The sequence below is a fragment of the Lutjanus erythropterus genome, chromosome 1, assembly GCF_056507025.1.
Source record: "Lutjanus erythropterus isolate fLutEry1 chromosome 1, fLutEry1.hap2, whole genome shotgun sequence".
Lineage (NCBI taxonomy): Eukaryota > Metazoa > Chordata > Actinopteri > Lutjaniformes > Lutjanidae > Lutjanus > Lutjanus erythropterus.
Genome location: NC_139317.1, coordinates 21740554 through 21761736, shown reverse-complemented (window position 1 = coordinate 21761736; position 21183 = coordinate 21740554). Strand labels below are relative to the sequence as shown.

Below are 21183 nucleotides of genomic sequence, written 5' to 3'. Positions count from 1 at the left end.
TAATAATCATCACAATAATAAATAATCGTAAGCATCAAGAAAAATAGAGTGCTGGTATCGGTACTGTAGCAGTATCACAGATATCTAAATTCAGATATCGGAATCATAACTGATTGAATCATTGTTTAACAGTTTTTGTCATAAAATGGTGAAAAATGACAATTATTGTTTCCCAAAGCCTAAGATGACATCCTCAAATATCTTGTTTTACCCACAAACCAAAGATATTTATTTTATTGTCATAGTTTAGAGGAGAAACACATTTAAGAAACTGAAATCAGAGAATTTAGAATCTCTTGATTATGATTGATTGTCAAAATAGTTGGCCATTAATTTAATAATCGATTAATTGATTAAACATTCCAGCTCTAGTTTTAGACAAAGTGTGCATACAACAGAGATGGTGAGTAGCATGCAGTAATTCCAGAATAGGTTAAGCTTTGGCCTTTTCAAATGTGATGTAAAACACACACGTGATATGTTTAAGGAGTGTGTGGCGGGTGGTGGTCTCAACCAATTAGGAGTAGTTCTCTGGAGGTGGAGGAACGACCTTTTTGTATAATTAGTTCTCTTATTTAAAGCAAAGATTTTGAGTAGAATAACTAATTAGGTGTCATAAAAGGCAAATTAAAGATTTTTGTGATCCCCGAGGGAATTGCAGCAACTCCTTTCTTTTTTTTTTTTTTCTTTGCACAAGCTTTAAAGCATACACACATACACATGTACACAGGCTCTCTCTCGCACACACACAGGCATTTTCTCTCTCCTCATTAAGACTGTTTTTAGTTCTGTAGAAGTCTGTCAGGCGAGCACTGTTGGCATACCTGCAGAGAGCTCCCCTAACAAGCCATGAAATGCAGGTAGAAGAGTCCACCCTTACCCAGTGTGGCTTGAATTTGAAGCTTTTTAGCTTCATTTACACTGAACATTGGTATTTATAGCAGGTTTTGTGATCCTAATGCGCCAGCTTCAAGGGGCCTGTTTTGGAGAGGGGAGGGGGTTGAGGGAGCTGGAGGGCAGGCAGAACACTAATTGATGGCTCCCATCGCCAGCACTGAACCAATAAGCCTCTCCTTTCCACTTCTGATAAAGAAATAAGATGGCTCAACACCACTGGAGCACTTACTGACATATAAACCAAAGCCATAAATTTGACTAACAAGCTCTCCTATTTCTTTCACCTCTTTTTTAAAAGGGGAAATGCTAATTATATTACATTCATAGCATTATTGATGTGTGGATGGCCAAAAATTGCAGAGCAAATCTGGATCCAATAAGGTACTTTGCGAGTCCACTTAGGTGTACAGATCTGTGTGTGTGTGTGTGCATGTGAGAGAGACACAGAGAAAGAGAGGAAATATGCTTTTCTATTCCAACAAAGTCCTTTGAAAAGTGGTAGAAGGTTTTCGTGAAAGAGAACGAACTTGACAGCCTTAGCAGAGAAAAAGAGCGCACAGAGTGAAGCAGTCCCTTGTTACTAGCCGAGGTTGTGTTTATCACTGAGCCAACCACAGAAGTTACTGTAAAATGGCAGCCCCAACTACAGAATGACCCATTCACACTTAACATTACACTGCTGCGATTGTGCATACTCCCCTGCTAAGGAAATGAAAATAAAAACTTTATCTGCTGCAGACAAAATGTACCTGTGCATGTCTTTAAAGTGCAGCACTAACACAGTGACATTTCATATCAAACTCAGTATAATGTGTTGTTAAAATGGGTCTTTATAGATGCCAATACATACAAAATGCTGGCCTAACTACAGAATTCACACATAATATTACACTGCTGCATTTGTGCGTACTTTCCTGCTATAGAAAAACGACAATAAAAACTTAATCTGGTCCGGACAAAATGTACCTCTTCGCGTCTCTAAAGTGCATGGCTAATCCCCATGAATTCTGCATGACCTTGCAATTTGTCCAGGTGCCGCAAATCTGACCAATCAATGTAGCTTCCTGCAAGATTCACCAATCATAGCAAAGCCCTGCACAAACATCATACATCTAGATTTCAATGAACCAACTCAGTCTTATGTTTTTGTATTTTCATCTTATAAATTCTGTCAGTGGTAGCGAAAAAAACAACATGCGGTTTGCCACTGTTATTGACATTTATCAATGCTCTGTGCACTTTAGTATTTTAAAATTATGTACCTGCAGAATTTTAAAAACAGAACGTGGTTTTATTCTCACTGGAACAAGTTGCCTTTCATTTTTAGTGAATAGTACCAACAACAAAAAAACACAACCTTTCCTTTTTTGCAATTTTTACTTGCTTTTGCAATTTCATTGTAAAAAAACAAAAACAAAAAAAAACATCTAAAATATTGGGACATGCTTCACAATTTTTTTAGAAATACTGCCATAAAATCAAGCATTTTAATCCCCCCCAAAAAGCCAGCGAAATCTTGGAGGGACTGGAATAATACAAGTGCTTCCATCTCCCCTACCATCACTGTGATCCCGTCTTCCAAAGTGTTTCTTTTTCTTTTTTGGTTCATGGCTATTCCTGACGAAACCCTCATTTGTGCTTGCCTTATTTAAGGAGAAATCACTGATTGTTATGCAAGGTGCCATCAAAACTAAGATCAAGGAAATATTCCCTTCTCTGACAAAAACGCTATGGCCCCTTTGAAATTTCTATTGCAAACCGAAATAACTGTGTTTGTCTGCATCCCATTTAGATTTAAAATTAACAACAAGTCATTAATAATCTTGTAGAAGGTGTAGATGAGAAGGTGTAGATGTTTATAACGGTTAAGTTGAGCAACAGTCTGGAAGGCAGTAAGGCAGGCAGCCACTGAACTCAACGTCCAGTGTGTATTTTCAGAGCAGTGGGCTTTTGTTTTCAGGATTAGGGGCTTAGATTTAGATTGACAGACAACTGACAAGAATTCTAAACAGCTGATCAATTTACAGCGTAAGACTCATCGTCAGTTTACAGTGTTGCACTTGTCTTGCACTCCTGCAGTGTCTCTGCAGCCTGCCTGAGCTTCTCCATGTCTGGGGAGGAGGGGGTGGGGGGAGAAACAACTCACCTCAAACAGGGATCATAAATTAAATATGATTTCAACTACGGGGTTCCATGATATGGTATAAAAGTAATATTGCAATTATGTTGAATGAAAATGCGATTGCAATATTAGATTGAGGTGTCACTAATGGAAATGATCATTTTTGCATTACAATCATTTTTACTGAAAAAAAAGTGTGATGATGTGACATTTGTTGGGGTTTGTACCAAATAAAGATGTTTTATTTCATCTGAACAACAAGATTTTTAGGCCAGGATATCTTTGCAGCATGACAGTATTACATTATAATGCCGTTTTCAAACACATTTTTCCAATTGCAGTTTGGTTCTGCAATTTGAATATTGCACTAGCCATATTATGATTTTGATAATATTGTGATTTCAACCTATTTAATATACCATCTATGGCTACAACTTGCTATTTAACTGCAGTCCTCATTTTAGGAAGCACACTGGCAAAGTTTTGCTCCTTTAATTTGAGATTTATAGATCACAGGTTGCTGAAGTTACAAATGTTCTTCTCAGAACCTGCATAAGTAAGGTTTTTTTTATGCTCAGTCTCTTATGAATCCAACTTAAGCACTCCATTGGAAATTATCTTAAGACTGAGTTCAAGTACAAATCTTGGAACGTTTTTATAAATGAGGCCCCAGCAGTGTAACAGTGACATTTCACATAAAACTCAGTATAACGTGCCATTAAAATGAGCCTTTATTGATACCCAGACATACAAAATGCTGGCCTAACCCCCTGTGATGCAGAGTGTCCACTCTTTTTTTTTGCGCGTGAGAGAGAAATGTGTTTTGAAAGTAGAGTGGCAAGTGGCGTCCACTGTGTGTTCTTTTAGACGGATCAATAGCTCAGTGTGTGAGAGAGTGTCTTAAGAGCTGTTGTCTTGTGCTTTCAGCTGTGGCAGACCTGTTAGTGCTACAGAGGGGAGCTGCGCGCCCCTGCCTCTGTACCACCAGTGGCCTGAGGGGGGCTTTTAGTCCAAACACAAATGTCAACCACACATAGACTATTAGTGTTTAGTGCAGTTATTAAATGGACTTTATTTGTCCTTTAGGAGGCTAAAAGGCGTGCTTAAAGGGGACCTGCGTGACAGCAGGGCAATTTGCGAGTTTGGTAACTTAGGCTCGCTCGTTGCAGACACATGAGTACAGATAAGTGTAAAAGGAGGAAAGGCTGTAATGCTCTGAGTAGGGAACACTGTGTGTGTGTGTTTGTGGTTTGTGCGCACAAGTGCGTGTCTGTGTGTGTGTATCTGTGTGTGTGTGTATGAAACACGGAGAGTGAGTGTATGCTAAAAGGCACTTAGGCCATAACATATCTCACTGGGGTCTGGTAGCAACGTTTTTGTGGTCAGAGGCTTTTTAAAAGGTTAATGTTAATCTATACCAAACAAAGCCCATGAGGAGCTTTTACAGCTGTGGACAGTTGAGTGAAATGGGCTTTGATGAAATGGTAGGTAACTAACGCACTACACACAGCTCGCTGTAAATACCACAGTAAGCAAAATAAACACACAACACATGCCCCTTCCTCTGAAAGCTGCTGCAAGTGATCATGTAACTTTTGTATTACAGCATGTTCTTGGTGGAACAAGTAAGTCAGGGCTTTGTAGTCCAATGTGACCTGTGTGCCTATCTACATGGAAGAATGTTTTCTTTAATGCATATGAAGCAGGTAGGCAGTGTGCTGTGGCCGCGAGTGAGGCCAGGCTTAGACGCCTCGAGAAGCAGCCGGCTTATCAAAAAGAGAACATGAAAAGTCACTCGTGTTCCTGGGCCGTAAATCACGCATGGCTGTTTGTCTCCTTATCACTACAGGTGTGCCGATGCTCTCCGTCCAGCCCAAAGGGAAACAGAAGGGGTGTGCTGGCTGCAATCGCAAGATTAAAGACCGCTACCTGCTCAAGGCCCTGGACAAATACTGGCATGAGGACTGTCTCAAATGTGCCTGCTGCGACTGCCGCCTGGGGGAGGTGGGCTCCACCCTCTATACGAAAGCCAACCTCATCCTCTGTCGCAGGGACTACCTGAGGCAAGAAAGACACACAATCACCTCTCTCCACTCATAACAAACACAAAAGCCATGCCATTCCAAGAGCTGTGTGACATGAAAGGATCACAGAGGGGTTTCTTTTTTTGTTTACCTCCTGGTACCATTTGCTTTGGTTTCTCAGTGCGTTTCCTGTGGCCCCCATTCACAGAAACGCAGCTAAAAAACAATCTAAATCATGCACAAGGTTCATCATTGTTAGACCTTCATCACTGCAAAACCTAAGATGTCAAGAGATTGTTGTCATATTTTCTTATGGCATGCATGTAGCAAGAAGTGTTGTTGTTTTGGGAAGCTCCAACAAAACTCATACTACACAGGCAGAAAAAAGGAACAATTGGAGCGCATCTCCATATGTGTGTGTGTATGTATATATATATATATATATATATATATATATATATATATATATATATGTATATGTATATATAGAGAGAGAGGAGAGAAGGGGTGACATGCAGCAAAGGGCTGCGGGCAGGAGTCGAACCAGTGGCTGCTGCAGAGGACTGACAGCCTCCATACATGGGGTAGACGCTCTACCAACTGAGCTAACAGCTGCCCAACTTCTGTTATGATTTTAATCTCAAAGAGAACCTCGGTGGCAGAATTTACATATTGGGTCTTTTCAAACCCAAACAGTCTCACCACCATAATTGCTTGGTCTTAATGGTCTCTGTATGTTACATGCCACACTGTTAAAGTGTTACATGTCATTTGTTATTAGTGTTGTTTTGATAGATTTGCTCGCCTTTATATTTATACTGACAACATGCATTAAGAACATGCATTAAGAAAATACACCCAGGCACGAAAGCTAGTGTCTTTCCTTTTCTGTGGACTCTGTCTTGACAGGCTGGAGTTCATGCATCCTGCAAAAACACAATAATTCAGCATGATTCCAAATGCAATGTAAAACTACAGGAAAAAAATCCTGACTCACTCACCACCTTAAACTGCACATTATACAGAGGCAGTGTCAAGGACACAGACTCCCTTACATGACATGACATTCAAAAGGCACTTTTCCCCCTGAATTTTTGCCCTTATGTCTTGAAAAACCTTGAAAATGTTGAATTAACTTTTCCAATAGTCTTTTTGAGACAAGATTAAGTGTAGATTTTGCATAAAATGTAACCTGCAGGTTGCTCTTGAAGCCTAAACGACTACATGTTTGTGTTTGTAGTGTTCATACTTCATATTTTCATCTTTGTTTTGGTGTTTACATGAACACAGAGGACTTCTGTCGTGGAGTAGACTGGCTCTCGGTTGCAGCAGAGATGTAGGCTGTGAGAAACCTCCAGGCAGCCTTGTTGCTTCATCAGTGTCTTTGGCTCTGTGTACCCCCCTTCAGATGCCCCTGCCATCTGCTTGTTAAATTAAACATGACCATTTCCTGGGCGTTAAGTCACATTCCCAATGAGATCCCACCATTTATCTGAGAGGGAATCCCCCAGGGGCTGACTTAGGGATGCCAGCGCCCTGGGCCCTCCCCCCCTCCTCCTTAAACTCCCTGTCCTGCGCTGTCCTCCCCCTTTCCCTTTCTCCATTTCCCTTCTGCCTACTCGTCCCCTCACTCACTCACTCACTGATACTCCCAGTTTATTGCCACCCGCTAGCTTTCTATCAGTTCATTATTCTAAAACAGCAGCCATCATCTTGTATCACTCCTAAAATCCACATTAATCAACTTGGTTTTCTCCCCAACTCACTCCTGGATCTCCATGACATCTCACTTATATCTCAGCTCCTCCTCTGACCTGGAAGAAGCCCGCAGCCCACTTGAGTGGCGCTTAGGGACGTTACGTTGAGATAGGCCATTACCATCCATCAGTTCCCACCCACAGTTAATGCTTTTAAGATGCAGTGAGAGGTCCACTAAGACCTGATGTTGCCCCCAGAAGGGGCAGATGGTGCAGATGAGGTAATAATAAATGGGCAAATGACCGAGAGAAGGCAAAAATGATGAAGCTCAGAGTTTCACTTGGTAAAATACATCTGCTGAAAGGACAGTAACCCCAACCCCCCCCCCAAGCCATAAGTGCCTAACTGGCACTGTGAAGGGAGAAGGAAAAGCTTTCTCGCACATTAGACCAGTAAGATGTAGAGGTCAGGGAAGGGATGAAAAACTGAGAATGACATGAAATCAAGAGTTAGGAATACTAAAATAAGAATAAAAAGGAAAGAGGAGGAGGAGAGAGCTTTCTGTGCTCCTCTGTTGCCCCGGATTGCCTAATGAAATCCATCCCACTCGCCTGCTCTTCAGCCTGCGACAAATGCAGAACACTTAATGGCTAGAGATGCTTGAGATGAATTCTATTATGGAACAAATTAAAAACCTTGCCTTGCGTATAGAGAAGAGGCAGTTTGAGGGTATTTGAAAGTAGGTGATGCAGTTTCCATCTGGTTTCCATCCTTTTCATTCCTTCTTTTCTGTGTAGTAAGACGACGAAGGCTACCCTCACCTGCAGTAATGAAGTTAAATCTGTGCACTGAATTAGCCTCCTGCACTTCATTAAAGACAAGCGGGTGGATCAAACACACTTTGGTTATTTCCCAGGGTTTGGAACCCTGCCATGCTCACATTAATTATTATAGGAGCTCCATCTGTGATTGTCCTTCAGTGGCATTAGCAACTTATTGAATGCACTCACGCTTTCCTGAGCCTTACACATCAGCACACACAAACACTACAGCACACACATACATTAAACCGCGTCCTCGCCTGCCCTCTAAACCACTGTGCCAACAAAAAGTTCAGTTTTGAATGTCCCTGACGTTCACTTCCCTGTATCAAGTGGGGTTTTTTTTTAGCAACTTGGCCACACTCTTTCATTATAAATGAGAATAATAGATTAATTAGGCGTTTCCTTTATTTCTAGGGCCCAGGATCGTACGACTTCACCAGAGGGTTGACAATCTAGTCATGGTGTGATCATCAGGACTTGAAGCCTGAAATCATTTAATCTTCTATTTCATATATTAGAGAGGACATAATAGTCATCCACTTATCAAAATGGGGTATAATTAACTGTAAGAGGAAAACGTTTTCAAGATAATGAACATTATAAGTTATCCACAAACCGGTGAAATAGCAGGGGGAAGATGATAGCTCCATCTGGATGTGACTGTTTTTCAAATCTGTCCTCTCTTTACTACTTTAGCAAGTAAAACAATTGCTCTCCTCCGGTACAACAGTTGCTCTTCCTCTGTGGGCAAGACAGATCTGAACAGAACGGTTTAAACTTTCAAAAAGACACAACTGTTGGGGAGGGTCAGAACATGCGATGCATGCATTAACAGCTTTCCCTTTTATGAAATCTGACAAACCCCCGTGCAGGCTGGGAAGTCTCAAAGAGCTCAGAGAACAGGTAGAAAACTTCAAGAGCCACAGCCCAATCTGAGGGAAGCAATACAGAGAGGCAGATGATGCACTGTAGGAGCTTTAAGGGGTTTGAAGTTAGCAAAGCAGCAAGTTGAAAGAACTAAAGAAGGCCCTCTTTTCTCTAAAGACCCATTGTAATAACTCAATAACAGAGGAAGGAGAGCTGAGCTTCTTTAGATTCATGCCATCCAACTCTGCTCCCAACAACCCACATCAGCACACAAATTTTAAATTTTAGCTACTAAATAATAACTCTTTTAAGGAGTCCAGAGTATGGCAGGGTTTTTAAGACTGTAGGAAGGAGAGATACTTATGTTGTTTAAATAAAAATACTTTTCTTACTAATAAACACTTACAACATAGACTGAAGGTAAATGCTACTAAAACTAAAACAGTTCATCAATTAATGAAAAGGACACTTAATAAAGCAATTATTATTACAGCTTTTTATTAGCAATATTCATGCTCTTTGAAGATACCTAAACCAAAGATTTGCAGACTGTGTAAGCCTTTATCATCACATCTAAATTGTTACTGTGCAATTGCAAAATCCCTTCATACCCACAGCAATCAATGTATATTGTTGCTTTGTTTATTTTACCAGCTATTCATATTAACTTTGATTGTATGGTAAATGGACTTGCATTTATATAGCATTCAGCTAGACCATAGACTATTAAATGTGCTTTTACAACTACTTGTCACATTTATTCATTCACTCTCACAGTCATACACACGTTCACACACTGATGAAACAGCCATACGGGGCAACTTGATGTTCAGTATCTTGCCCAGGGAAAGTTTGACATGCAGACTGGAGGAACCGGCGATCGACCCACAATTAGTGGATGACACACACTACCTCCTGGGCCACAGCCACCCCATGTTGATGATATGTTTTGATCAGAATTATTCAGAGCCTGCTCATTTCCACAGTAAGGATGAATGACAAATATGATGACAGTTAAATTAAAAGTTTAATTAAAAGTCATCTCTGGTTCTGTGAAATTCTGACATTATATATAACACCAGTATTGTTACTACTGTAGTTCCAGTCCTTCTAACTTATGTACTAGGGATCATATAATATCTGAACACAGATGATGAAGTTTTAAAGTTCCTAAAAACACACACTCTGATCCAATAAATAGTCAGCCTGCTTTCACTTTATACAGCATTATCCCGTTCAGAGATCCATGCCAGAATGTCTCACAGGTTGTGGGGAGCAATCCAAATCCGCACTTCTAACCCGCTAATCCATTTATATAAACCATAGAAGCGTCTATTTTAAAAGAGGACTCTTCGTGCTTCAAATGCTTTTACAATGCTTATGATTGATCGACAAAACCTGATGGGCTCTGTGTATTATGAGCAGCTCTGAACAATACTCTCATATTTTTTCCAGAAACTCACCATTCACACTCAATTTGAATAGAGACGCTGAAAAAGCTGTGTTGATGTTGAATTTTTTTTCATCTTCCGTTTGAGAATATTGATTTATTTAATCCAAATGACCAGGGAAATTGAAGTGCATGAGCCACTGCACTCCTACAATACAGGACATGTGTCAGAACAATACGTGGGAATTCTGCAGAAAATAGCCTATTCAAACAAAAAGTCTATTGTAAATGAAATGAATTAATATTTTTCAAAGGTAATCCACAACGTATTTTCTTTGATTGCATTGTTTCAGTACAGTGAAGCATATCAAGTTTAAAGGAGAAAAAGAGGACTGAAGCAACTTTATTAACATAGTTTTTTTTGTGTGCACATACACGATGTGTAAAATACAGTCTTCATTGGCTACTTTGCTTTCAAGGGTTTATATGGACCTTATTGTGCAGAATCTATTTTACACTGTGTCACTTGTGTCTTAATTTTTGTGGTATTATGTTTCCTTCCCTCAGCTGACATCACATCCCTTCACCTTTATGTTTGCCTCTTGATCATATTTTGGTGTGAAACATTCATTGCTTGCTATGCGCAGCTCCACTTCAGCTGTTACTCATGAGACTGCTGCCGCGGTGGTTCAACTCCAGTTGCTTTTAGCTTCAGAGGAGCAGGAGGAGAAGAGTGTAATGTGTTTGAACAGTTCTCTCATGCTGTAATCTACGGTGGCCGACAAGTGCAAACGCGCTGCATATACAGACAGGCGCTACAAATACAGAAACGCGCTGCATATAAGAAAACAGATGCAAAAGGAAATCGCTGCAAATACAGAAACGCGCTGCATAAACAGAAACGTGCTGCAAATACAGAAACGCGCTGCATAAACAGAAACGTGCTGCAAATACAGAAACGCGCTGCATATAGGAAAACAGATGCAAAACGAAAACGCCGCAAATACAGAAACGCGCTGCAAATGAGAAAACAAATGCAAAACGAAAACGCCGCATATACAGTCACACAACGGAAGTGCTCCAGGCCTCTAGGGGCAGTGCTGAGCTTTCCCCCGAGAGACAGACAACGGACGAATCAACCTGCGGAGGAGAGGAATAGGCCTACGTGAAAATATTATGGCACATATTACTAGATAAAATCCTTACTGTCTGTTATGTATTATGCACTCCCTGTACTTTACTGTTGTTTTATGTATGAGTGTTGTCATGTTGCTTATATAATGTCATGTTTCCTTGTATGTCTTCAACATGACAATAAAGTTTGTTTAAAAAAAAAAAAATAAAATAAAAAAAAATCCCGAAAGGGGAAACGTAATTATGAAGAATAAACATCCCGTAACTGTTTTTTAAACTAAAAAAAAATGTGAGAAGTAGAAGGTTATTGGTGAGAGGAAAATTGGAGGTGGGAGAGGCTACATGAAAAAGTACGTATTCTTTTTTCTTTTTCTTTCTTTCTTTCTTTTTTCCACATGTGGCCCTCATCTTTTACTGTATTAAGAAAGTGCAGCTGATTTACATTTTTACATTTTTACATTTTTGTTTGTTTGTCGGATTTACGTTTTCTGATTTTTTGCCTCTCCCGCCTCCAATTTTCCTCTCACCAATAACTTTCTACTTCTCACGTAGGCCTATTCCTCTCCTCCGCAGGTTGATTCGTCCGTTGTCTGTCTCTCGGGGAAAGCTCAGCACTGCCCCTAGAGGCCTGGAGCACTTCCGTTGTGTGACTGTATATGCGGCGTTTTCGTTTTGCATCTGTTTTCCTATATGCAGCGCGTTTCTGTATTTGCAGCACGTTTCTGTTTATGCAGCGCGTTTCTGTATTTGCAGCGATTTCCTTTTGCATCTGTTTTCCTATATGCAGCGCGTTTCTGTATTTGCAGCACGTTTCTGTTTATGCAGCGCGTTTCTGTATTTGCAGCGATTTCCTTTTGCATCTGTTTTCTTATATGCAGCGCGTTTCTGTATTTGTAGCGCCTGTCTGTATATGCAGCGCGTTTGCACTTGTCGGCCACCGTAGTAATCTCCTCTTAGCACGAGGAGCCCAATTAAGCCGTATGTTGATGCCACGTTATAACCCAGACACATCAATTGTTGGCTGGAGAACTGTGCGGATGGGATGCAGCCGCATCCAGTGCACTTTCTAACACTCCAACTTTTCATGTGACGATGAAGATGGAGGACAGTCTTTTTTCTGTGCCAAATATTTGTCTGTGATGGCTAATCACGAAGTAGATAAGGAAATCAGGTAAGCATGCAGGAAGAGAAACCAGTGTCAGTGAAGAGAACATGCCACGGTGCTGTAGCTTCATTTTGACAACCAAAAAGGTGCCATTTAAAGTCTTTCTGTGCTATTAGTAAAATGTTTTTGTCTCCTTTTTGGGTGGCTAATCAAATTTACAACCAATTATTTTCTAAAGAGAGGAGCCTCAACATAAACCAAGGATCAAATTTACTAAGAAAAGGGTGTTGCGCATATGTGCATATAAGTTTGCAACCACAATCTGTGTGTATTAAACTTTTACTAAGATTTACTAAGACAGCAGCCCATTACGCAGTCAGCTCCTGAACTGATCCTCGTACTGAGCCTCCACTCTGCCAGTGAAGGAGAGCTCAGTTCAGAGGTGGATTTCTATGAGACCACTAGGCTCAGAAAAGAAGTTATAATGTATTGATCTTGATATTTACTTACTGGCCACAGTTCAGCTTCACCTGAGAAAAACTATTGCTCAAAATATAACTCTTAAACTTAATTATAATCTTTAGCTGATATCAATTTAGTTGTTAGGAGGCAATAAACAGCTCATGCCGAACAAAAAGGAAATGAAGTGATATAATTAGTCAAATCAAAGATACACAAAATTGACACTAAACAGAAGAGAGAGCAGGTCCAGTGGGGAGAAGCAAGTGGAGGTGGAGATAGCATTGATACAGATGTTAATACTGAGATAAATGTAGCCAAACACACAGCTAAACATTAAACAAAACAACAAAAAGTTCAGTTGCAGTGCCTTGACAGTTCATTGATGGTTAACTTCAAATTTAAGTTTTTATTTTTCTATTTGTTTGTGTAAACTTAAGAAAGATAACCCCATTGAGACCATCTTGTTTTGTGTATGGAAATATACAAAAAATACAGGACATAAAGCAAAACACACATAAACTCACACATATACAAATATCCCAGGCCACTCCCACACCCACTGATTCCAATAAAAATGCCAAAATACATAGAGAAAATGTTCACATAGTTCCCATAGTAAGCTATATACATGAGTTTACATGCACTTACATAACAGAGAAAAATTAGTTCCATAGCTCAAGTAGAATTAGAAACAAGAGCAGGTTATTTGGCTGTTTGTGTTACAGTAATCAGATACTGGGTTCATTAATAATGGTTTGAATAATCAGGTTTTACTCATATATAATTCTGCCTCTAGTCTTTTTTTGAGACTCTTGTAAATCGCATCTGTGGCATGTTGCGCATTATTTTCGGAGGCTGAGAATTTTCACGGCAAAATTGACGCAAACTGTGTGACCAAACTGTAAATCCAGCAGAATACATAATCATCCCCTGTTTATGGCAGAATGAGTAGGATGCTGCTTATAATATGGCAACTGGTCTCTACATTTTCCCGCCCTCACACCCCGCGAGCTATAATTGACTCTGGGCTACACACCCACTGCACACATCAAAATATGAAAATACAGACCAAGGGCAGGGTCTCTGCAGATACAGACACCACCATACATGTTTAGTGGGTCATTAGGGATGATTGAGATGGATTATTTTCGCATGAGTCTATATATTATTTTTTAGGAAACTTCTACTGATTCTGCATGTGCAGATTATTTGCAAACACTTGTGTTTGAGGTAGAATGTGTCACATCTATACCTGAAAAACAGACAAAAGCTCCAGTAACTATGTTTATTTTTACGTAGCAGCATTGTCTGCTGCAGTAGTTCCTAAAGATAATTAATAAGTTTTAAAGGGTAGCTTCACCAACTATACACATAAAGCTCAGTTTAGTGGTTATGGGGAGTAATAGTCAGTCTGACGACATCATCACTGTTATCAAACACAGGGTGTTTACAGGTGAGGGAGGGCCTCCAGGCTTTTTAAGAGGTATTTACTCAGACTTGACAAAGCTTCTCAAAAACATTTTCACAGGCTGTGTAGTGCTTGTAGTTTCAGTGTAAAATCTGCAGACCGCTGCTTTAAAAATGACAAGGATAATCAACTATTTTTTTCTACTTAAGCAAATATGGTAAAGCCTTTAGTACATTTGCAGTCATTTTTGCAAAGGAAAAATATTTAAATAGTAATGTTTTTATTCTTTTAATGTCTTTTAAGCAAAACTGCAGCACGCCTGGAGTAGTTCTCGTTGCCTCTGTAAACAGCTCTGCAGAGGTGAGATGCTGAAAAATATTACTTCTGTTTCATAATAAATGGGAAAAGAGGTTCTATCCACAGTATTTTGATTATTTGTTTGTAGGGAATACAGCTGGAAGGTGAAAACTAGCCACAGGTGTCACATGCTGCTTTGACTGAAGGTAGAACTTAGTGTCGGCAGCCAGCTGGGCTCTCCCGTCAAGCGTTTTCACAACCTGTATGTATCAAGTGAGCACCATGTCCACAGCCCAGCGGGGTGTAATGGAGATGGGTTAGAATAATCCTACGAGCTGTTACAGGTGTGTGCATGTCAGACTCTGTAAGTGACCAAGGCTCTCTAGGCTCTTTTATAGCCTCGGCTTCCCCGAGGGAGAGAAAAAGACATCAGTGTGCGACCCTTCAGCCCAGCATCGAGCTCAGGTGTGGTGAGACCTGGAGCAGACCCTGCCACTTGACTGTCATGATGACACAGGAGGAGGTGTGAGGCGGTGGGTTATATCCAAAGGGGGCAACTTTTTTGATGAATAGTAAACAAAAGGGAAAAAGAATTAAAGGGATAGTTTGAGGTATTTGATGTGGGGTAATATGAGGTACTTATCCATAGTCATTGTATTACCTACAGTAGATGGAGGTCAACATGCCCCCAGTTAGGAGAGAGGTACCAGCAATGGACTGCTGTGGACGGGATCAGCAACAAAAGGTATTTTAGCCACTTCAGACAGCAATTTCGGACGGGAAACCACTGTTACATAAGCCACAAGTGGCTAAAATGCCTTTTTTTGCCGACCCTATTCACAGGAGTACACTGTTTAGCTTCTGTGCTGGTACTCCTCTCTGCTTCTCCAAACTGACTGGCATCTATCGTAGGTAATACACTGACTATAGATAAGTACCTCACACAACTCCACATTAAATATTCAGATTCCTTTAACCTTCATTTCATCATGTCAGATAACCAAGAAATCAGGCTTGCCAGTATGTGCTGGAAAACCCATACACTTTAATACAAAAAAAAAAAAAAGAGCAATTTGTGAAGCACTGATGTTTGGTCAATTTTTGGATCAATACTGAATGTGTGAGAATTTTCTGGATGTTTTGGAAGAGGAAAAACTGTTATTTAAAAAGGCCTCTGCGGAAAAAAAATAACTTATTGGTGTTGTGGAGTGCCCGATGGGTGGCAGAACATGCAGTATTTACCTTAACAGTAACCAGTTGTAACAATGTCTCTGTTTAACACCGTGTGAATCCCTCTCATGGAACATAACAACCTTTCTCCCTCTGTTTCTGTCTCTCCTGCTCCTGTGGGGCAGTGGCCCCTTATTAGAAGCAGGCCTGCTGGATAGACGTTTTCTTTAACAAGGTGAAAGCAACTGAATGGGACTAGCATAAACGAGGCAGAATATCAACACTGTGACTCCTCTGTCTGAGCCCTGCAAGTTTGGGGGGGGGGGGGGGGGAGTGTTTAACATACTGTTGGATTGGCAATCTGCTGTTGCCTTATCCCCTCTTGCAAAGCTGTGAAACGGCCCTTCTCCTCCTGCAGAATATATAAATCTATCTGTGCTCCAGAATCTCCAAATTAAACATAGGGGCAGGCGCTTGGAAAATGAAAATGTAAATCTGACTGGGAAAAAAGCATTTGAGGTTCCTTTGCTTTGAGCAGAAAAAGAGATCTCTACACCAGTGCCTCCTTGCTCTGTTTGTGACCTTTATCATTTGGCTCCTATCTAATACGCCTAAACAAGCAGCGGCGGCGAGGGTTGAGCAGCGAGTCTGTTCACTGTGAAACATTTAGTTAACTCTTCAAGGTTACATCTCCCATCATTGTCTCGGGCTCCTCTCTCTGAATGAAAAGCAGAAGACGGAGTGAGAGAGAGAGAGAAGGGATTGAGCCTGAATCCTCGTAACAGAAATCTTTTGAACTCACGACTACATTATAGAACGTATCCTCTCGTGTAAAAATCCAGCTGGCTTTGGTTGGAGATAGGCTCATTAGGTATTTTGGTTATGAAAAGAAAAGAAAAGTTTCAACAATTCAAATGCTTTGCTTCAGATCTGTTTTCATTGCTTTTATAATGTGCAAGGGGGGAAATTCTTTGAAGAAGGAGATTAAAACCATGTGATCATTTTAATTAGATCATTAGCCAAGAATTAAGATCTATGTTTGTGACTCTCATTAACAAAAATACCAAGTGGGTGCCAAGAAAGATTTGTGCATTACATTCAACGTATTTCCATTTTGCCCTCTTTTCCCTTCTGTTGCAGCATTTTTTTTCTGCTATTGTTCTTGCTGTCAGTACATTTTTGTTTGCTCTTTTATTGCATCAAGGTAAAAGGAAGGTGGGTTAATCTCTGTCTCTGCTCCTCTGTCTTTCAGGCTCTTTGGTACAACGGGGAACTGTGCAGCCTGCAGTAAACTGATCCCAGCCTTTGAAATGGTGATGAGAGCCAGAGATAATGTTTACCATTTGGACTGTTTTGCCTGTCAGCTTTGTAACCAGAGGTAAGAATGGGGATCATAACTGCACAACAACATCGCCTTTTAAAAAAACATGAATGGGGTGCTAAAATGGCCAATAGCTTAAATATTAGAAGCTGTTGAGGTGCAGCAGTTTTTCTGTCTTATTATATTATTACAGACCACTGAACAAGTCTGAAAAAAAAACTCATGATTGTGGATTGTCTTCTGGTGTTGTGAGAATAAAGGTTGCTGTATTGCATTTGTAACTCTCTGCTAATTATTTTCCTTTGTGACACACTGCCAGCAGTTTGTCCTTTTTTGTAAAATTAGCTGTTATCCTTATGTGAGAAAGTCAGGGTTGCAAATTCTGTGCTTCTTGATTAATGGCATAGTTCATCATGCTAATAATTGATTAATGATTAATAATGAATTACATACAAAACGCACCCCTTTTTCTGGGTGTAAGTTTTATTTAAACAATTCTAACCATGCCTTAGTTATGTGAAACATTAGTTTATAAAGCACAAATCATTTAAACGGACAGAATAATAAAACACTCAGGCTCTCACTCAAACTGGCTGCTCTTGTCAGTATTCAACAATCCGCTTTGCCAAACAAAACTAATTATTTTAATTGTTGATTAATGTGTCGATAGTTTTCTGGATTCATCTATTAGTTGTGTGATCTATAAAATGGCAAAATATTCAGTTTAAAGTCATAAAGGACTTAAGATTCCAGAAGTTATCCACATTTGAGAAGCTGGAATCAGAGAGTTTATTCTTTTAAAAAATGAAAAAAAGCAAAACAGCTGGGAATTGATTTAATAGCTGACAACTAATTGATAAGTTGACTGATCATTGCAGCTGTAGTCAAATGGCACAAAAAACATACTGTGGGTTAATAAATTGTTAAAAGCAGTTAATTGATTATTCACTGTAAACAATTAACTGGTTCAAGGAGCAGGCTTGGGGAGTAACGGATTACATGTATAGTTATGGGGAAAAAAGCGTAGTCAAATTACAGATACATTTAGTGAGTAGTAGTTTGGAATAACTTCAAATACATTTTAAAATATACTACTATGCGTATACACTTCACAAGTCTCACAACAGCAATCTGTTTTCAGGTGAAACCAGCTAATCTTACAGTTGCTAATTCAGTATCGTGACATCTGAGTTACAGAAACATTTATAGGCAGGACCAAATGTTAATATTAGCTATACAGGAATACTAATAATGTCACTCACTTATTTTGGTGGGGACACTGGTTCCCAGCATGGTGTGTGGGTAAAAACACAAACCACTGACCAGAATAAGTTTATGGCAGCTAACTTGAAGGTTGAGTGTTTAGTATGAATAGCATACTTAAAGTTAGAATGTTACATTTCCGCATTAAAATCTCAAAAATGCTAAACATATGTTATGTATTTTGTTCAGTTGTGTGCTTACATTATTCCAAATATTTCCAACCATATTCAAGGTGAGGTGTGTGTTTTCTAGCCGTTGCTAGCTAGTTGCCATAACTAACCAGAAAACACAAAATTTGTTGGATACTTCAGAGAATGAGGAAGGAGGTCAGTGAATGCGACTAAACATAATGTGAACAAAACTTAAACATTACCTTGTCCATGAACATGACTTCTGCCTGAGTTGTGTAAGATAGATTTTCATCAGCAACGGTGGCTGATTAATACTTCACAACATTGTTAAACTGTCTTTTTTTAGACCCCTAGAGCCATAATTTCATTTAATAATGTATATTTAAATGTACATAATTACCACTATTAATATAAACATGCATTTGTGCATAACAAAGGAAGGAAAATCTACACAAACAATTAATACATCACACAACGAACATAACACATTATATTAGGCAAAACAATTTCACCATATTTGGTATTGAGGTAACCTAAAAATAACAGGGTGTAATCAGGTTACATTACTTTAATATTGTGATACTTGGATTAGGTTACTGATGACATTTTAATTAGTAACCATATCAGACTACATTTTTAAAGTAACCCTCCCTAACATGGCGAGGAGGTGCTGGAGCTACATAAATAAAGCCCTCCAGAGGTGTGTCGCAGCATAAGGGATAACAGACCTACACAGGTGTGAAATGGTGTTTCCTTAATGATAGCACCTATTATGAAATTGGAGCGAGCACAAAGCCTATGGTATGATCCACATCGAATATGACATACCCAAATATTGCTTTTTCCCATTAATATACTGTCAGTAATGGCACCACTCTGGGAGCAGAACGTCCTTTGCATGCTTGTCAGGGGTTCTGTGACCCTGTTCCTCCACACAGCACAAGCCCATTAACCTTCTGCAGGCCAGATTCAGTTACCATAGTGAACACCTGCTGTAAGGGAATTATGACTGCAGTCTCTCTTCTCAGCTGGCAGACATGAAGCCAGGTCTCATCTGGCACACTATTGCCATGGCTGTTTAACCAGCCTGGCTCATTACTAAAGCCAAGCTATGCTCAGTTATATTCTTATCTTCACTCCCCTTCAGTCACATTATGGGGCTGTCTCCACTGTGTCACACAAACAAACAGCAGCACAGAGAAGAACATCAGTAGGGCAGGCTGCTATGTGTTATTTTCCCTCTTCAATTGACTCAGAGACTTTAGAGGAAAAAACATTCTCGAGCACTGGAACCAAACTGGTGTGTTAAAAGCTAACCCCGTGGCAGAGTTTCCTTGGAAACTCTCGCGGTGCCAGCGCCTTTTTTGCCAGGCCGAGGAGAGTTGACCTGCCTTTCACTGGGTGCCAGCGCTCGTGTCTGCCCGCTTTGAAATGATAGGGTTTTAATCTACTTTTATTTGAAGCCACACATTTATGATGACCATCAAAAAGCGGGCTTTGAATGTGACGAGGCACAGCGTCAGGTAAAACATCTCCAACCAAAATGTGTGCAATCAAACGGAATCATCATTACCTGCTGATCTTGAATGCAACATTTTCACTGCCAGAGCAGAGCAGAGCAGTCAGCCACTGTGTCATAATGCCAACAGTAATCATCTTTGTGTTTTTAACTACAGTTTTGCCTTTGTTTGTTTTTCTCTGCCAACAGGTTTTGCGTGGGGGACAAGTTTTTCCTAAAAAACAACATGATTTTGTGTCAAATGGACTATGAGGAGGGCCAGCTGAATGGGAGCTTTGAGACACAGGTTCAATAATTGGAACCTCGTGGCAGCAACAATCAGCTCCACACTTTACACACGAGATGGATGTTCTGCTGCACTTGGAAAAAGACAAGCGTCTGTCTGCTTGCCTGCAATACTTTTTAAGACCCCTTTATCAGTCCCTAAGGACTCTATTGTAAATGTTCAACTTTTTGCCCCTCCCACACCCCAACACTGAGCAGTTACAAATTTTGATGTACAGTTGTGCCTGCTTAGCTGAGCACTGTATTGCTTGTATGTTTTGTGAAATTTGTTTCCGGTTTGTTTTATTTTCCTTTTAGAAAATGGTTCATTGGAGGGTATGTACAGTCTGTTTTCTCTGTATATATAAACTGGAACATTTATTTTATGAAATGTAATGCAATTTTATTACTAGTGTGAATTAAAGATTCTTAAATGTTCATAGTGAGTTTTTTCTCTTGTACCAAAAAGACCAAAGTTGTTGGAGGAGGGTTGGCCCACGTGTTGATATGTAATCATGTCTCCAGAAACTGCAACGCTATAAAAGCCTTGCAAGAGAAAATATATTTGAAGTATTTCTTCAAAACGTGATGCAACAAAACAAGTTTTATTACATTTTACAGAGTTCTGATGGAATTAGAAATGCTGTTTAAAATGAACTAAATACGATGTTATTTGGAATAAAAGAATGCTTCTCCAAACTGTGTTGTTGTGAACGTGCAGGTGTCATGAAAGGGAGTGAGTTAAGCTGAGCTGCTCTCTGCGATTCATGCTTCACTAATTGCCATCTGATTACGAGGGTGAATTGGCCTGGAAATGAAATGCAACAGCAAATAAATTAGAGAGAAAATAAATGCTCATTGAGTTTGAGCTCATTCAAACTCATCAGCAACAGAGGTGCAGAGCTGTATTAAAAAGTACTTTTCCCAGAAGACTGTGGTAATGGAGCTGTGTGACACTGTTTATCTGATACACACACCAGGAGCCAACAATACACCAAGTCTGGTGGAGCTGTCAAACACTCAGATGATTCTTCAAGCGATAATTCATGTTAATGACTTCGCTTATTACATATAATTGTATGAATAAATCAGGTAAGCACCTTTTTTTTTGACAGTGGCTACTTGATCTCTAAATTGGAAAAAAATAATACCGGGTAGAAATACTTTAAAGATTATTTTCTGCAAATAACATGATGTTGGTGATAAACCTCTATATATTCATGTTAATTAGGCAGCACGTGGTGTACCTGTGATGTGTTTTCCTCCTGAGATATCAAGATATCCACA

The 21183-nt window shown here is 39.8% G+C and overlaps 1 protein-coding gene across 1 annotated transcript in view; it reads left to right on the top strand.

The window, feature by feature from the left end:
• Positions 1-20334, top strand: part of lmo1 (LIM domain only 1) — a 39325-nt gene extending 18991 nt beyond the window's left edge. Inside the window, exons 2-4 of the mRNA XM_084716758.1 lie at positions 4869-5082; positions 16651-16776; positions 19822-20334. Of these exons, the coding sequence (XP_084572884.1) occupies positions 4869-5082; positions 16651-16776; positions 19822-19927 (446 nt within the window). The 3' untranslated portion in view covers positions 19928-20334. The remainder of the gene's footprint in view (positions 1-4868; positions 5083-16650; positions 16777-19821) is intronic.
• Positions 20335-21183: the final 849 nt, after the last annotated feature.